The sequence below is a fragment of the Aristolochia californica genome, unplaced genomic scaffold (assembly GCF_029961685.1).
Source record: "Aristolochia californica isolate CCGP_79_NKW_82.1479 unplaced genomic scaffold, dmAriCali1.0.hap1 SCAF_2, whole genome shotgun sequence".
Lineage (NCBI taxonomy): Eukaryota > Viridiplantae > Streptophyta > Magnoliopsida > Piperales > Aristolochiaceae > Aristolochia > Aristolochia californica.
Window position 1 is genome coordinate 11,824,336 of NW_027181881.1, and position 3,027 is coordinate 11,827,362.

The 3,027-nt window shown below is 36.0% G+C and overlaps 1 protein-coding gene across 1 annotated transcript; it reads left to right on the forward strand.

The window, feature by feature from the left end:
- Positions 1-239: 239 nt before the first annotated feature.
- On the forward strand, positions 240-761 carry LOC137954881 (uncharacterized). The gene is made up of 2 exons (XM_068801781.1): positions 240-335; positions 384-761. The coding sequence occupies exons 1-2, from the start codon at positions 240-242 to the stop codon at positions 759-761; spliced, it is 474 nt and encodes a 157-aa protein (XP_068657882.1).
- The last annotated feature ends 2,266 nt before the right edge of the window (positions 762-3,027 follow it).

Genomic DNA, 3,027 nt, shown 5'->3' on the forward strand with positions numbered 1-3,027 from the left:
GGTGGGAGACTCCTACACGGTGGGTGGACTGCCTTCCTTGGGCGGAATACTGCTATAATACATCTTTTCACACAGCATAACAGGCCACACCCTTCAAAATCCTCTATGGCAAGGATCCCCCTTGACTGCTTTCGTATGCTCAAGGGTCCACAAGGGTGGACGCAGTGGAACAAGCACTCATCAATCGTGATCAATTACTGGAATCTGCTTCCCTATGTCTTCAGCAAGCCCAAGCACGTATGAAAGCTTATTATGATCAGCAACACCGTGATATTCAATACAACCAGGGTGATTTTGTATGGCTGTGTCTCCAGCCCTACCGTCAACACTCAATTGTAGGTACCAGGCACAAGCTCTCACCAAAATATTTTGGCCCATTCTAGATTCTCCAGCGAGTGGGACAGGTAGCGTATAAACTCCATCTACCTCTGGAGTCCAAGCTTCATGACGTCTTTTATGTTTCCTTGCTCAAGCCGTTAAAGGGTCCAACACCACTACCTGTACCTTCTTTACCGCCAATTGAAGACGATAAAGTTGATCTCACTCTCCAAAAAATCTTGAGTGCTTGGCAGTTGGATGACCGGACAAAACATCTAGTTCAATGGACCCGCTCGAATGCCACTGAAGCTACATGGGAAGATCTAGCAGTCTTTAAGCAATTCTACCCTAAATTCGAGCTTGCAGACAAGCCCTTTCTTCATGGGAGGAGTGATGTTATGGACTCCATAGCAGGACGAGTCATCCAGAGGCGACGTGGATGAGTTGGTGACTCAGGGGAGCAATGAGGCACCTAGATATTATATGTTCTTTATTTCCTTTTTGAGAATAGGAAGCCACTAATGGCATTATTGTAATAATATGTAGCTCAAAATTTGGCTTGATGGCCTTATAAGGTTAGCATAAGCGAATGAGAAGGTAAGCAAAAAATTAACCAAGGATCTGAGGTCTCCTCTAACGAACCAGGGTCGGCGTTCCCCTGGAACCCAAGGTGCAAGTATCCCTTATAAGAGCCTGATTATCCCTCTCCTCCACTCATGTCCCGGCGTTCATCCTCCTTCCTCGTCTATTCCATTGTTCTCCCCAAATTTGTAATCATAGGTAGGCCAGAAAGAATTCGATGTCCTAGTTCTGCTCCCGAATTTCAAGAAGACCTCTCCCATCATCGAATCACTCAGTCCATGGTCAAAGACCATTACAACATGACACACTAATGGTCCATGGAGACGTAATTTTACTCAAAATACTTTTCCAACCTTTCTATAAAAAACATTATCATGGCCTTATAGTTGTATAAATTCATTTGTTTTAGCAAAAATAGCCTAACCACATTCTAGGAAACATGAGACACTAATGGTCTCCGGAGTCAGATTCTTATGACAAATACTTTTCCAAATTTTCCTAAAAAAATGCATTAACATGGCCTTATAGTTGCATAAAGACATTTGTTTCATAGAAAATTGCCTAACAACGAAAATTTCTTTGTGTGAATTTTATGTTTCAAAACTGTCTCTAAGAAACATGACACACTAATGGTCTCAGGACACGTAATTTTACTAGAAATAATTTAACATCCTTCCTTAAAAAATGAATTAAAATGTCCTTATTGTTGTATAAAGTCATTTGTTTTAGAAAAAAAATGCTAACCAAAAAATTTTCTAGGAAAGAATTTTTTGCTCCAAAACTGTTCTAGGAAACAGGACACACTAATGGTCACTGGAGATGTATTTTTACTAAAAACTCTTTCCCAGCCTTTCCTGAAAAAATGTACTAACATGGCCTTATAGGGTTATCAATTCATTTGTTTTACCAAAAATTGTCAAACCACAAAATTTTTTAGGTTAGAATTTTCTACTTTAAAACAAATAATGGTCACTGGAGTCGTATTTTTATGAGAAATAATTTTTCAACCTTTCCAAAAATAAGCATTAACATGGACTGATAGTTGCTTAAGGTGATTTGTTTCAGAGAAAATTGCCCCATCACAAAAGTTTTTAAGTGTGTATGTTCAACTTCGAAACTGTTTCCAAGAAACAAGACACACTAATGGTCCGTGGAGACGTATTTTTACTAGAAATACTTTTCCAAACTTTGCTAAAAAATGCATTAACATGGCTTTATAGTTGCATAAAGTCATTTGTTTTAGAGAAAATTACCTCACCACAAATTTTTCTTGGTGTGAATTTTCAACTTCAAAACTGTTTCTACGAAACATGACACACTAATGGTCCCGAGAGATGTAATTTTACTAGAAATACTTTTCCAACAATTCCTAAAAAAATGCATTATCTTTGCCACATAGTTGTATAAATTCATTTGTTTTAGCAAAAATTGCCTAACCATAAAAATTTCTAGGTTAGAAATTTTTGCTTCAAAATTTTTTCTAGGAAACTTGAGACACTAGTGGTCCCTGGGGTCATATTTTTATGAAAAATAATTTTCCAACCTTTCCTAAAAAATTCATTAACATGGCCTTATAGATGCATAAGGTCATTTGTTTCAGAGAAAATTGCCAAACCACAAAATTTTCTTGGTATGAATTTTCTATTTCAAAACTATTTCTAGGAAACATGAAACGCTAATGGTCTCAGAAGAAGTAATTTTACAAGAAATAGTTTTACATCCTTTCCTTAAAAATGCTTTAACATGGCCTTATTGTTGAATAAAGTCTTTTGTTTTAGAAAAAAATTCATAACCACAAAATTTTCTACATAAGAATTTTCAGCTTCAAAACTATTCCATGCATCATTACACTAATCGTCGTTGGAGACATATTTTTACTATAAATACTTTTCAAAGCTTTCCTAAGAAATGCATTAATATTTTCTCATAGATGCATAAAAGTGATTTTTTCAGAGAAAATTGCCAAACCACAAAATTTTCTTGGTGTGAATTTTCAGCTTCAAAACTGTTTCCAAGAAACATGACACACTAATTGTCCCTAGAGCTGTAACTTTACTAGAAATATTATTTTCTATATTTTCTAAAAAATTCATTAACATCACCTTATACTTGTATAAATTCCTTTGT

Excerpts from the sequence above, each read along its gene's own strand:
- LOC137954881 (XM_068801781.1), top strand. The coding sequence starts at position 240 with ATGAAAGCTTATTATGATCAGCAACACCGTGATATTCAATACAACCAG. Across the intron at positions 336-383 it reads CCTACCGTCAACACTCAATT|ATTCTCCAGCGAGTGGGACA; the intron begins GTAGGTACCAGG and ends GGCCCATTCTAG.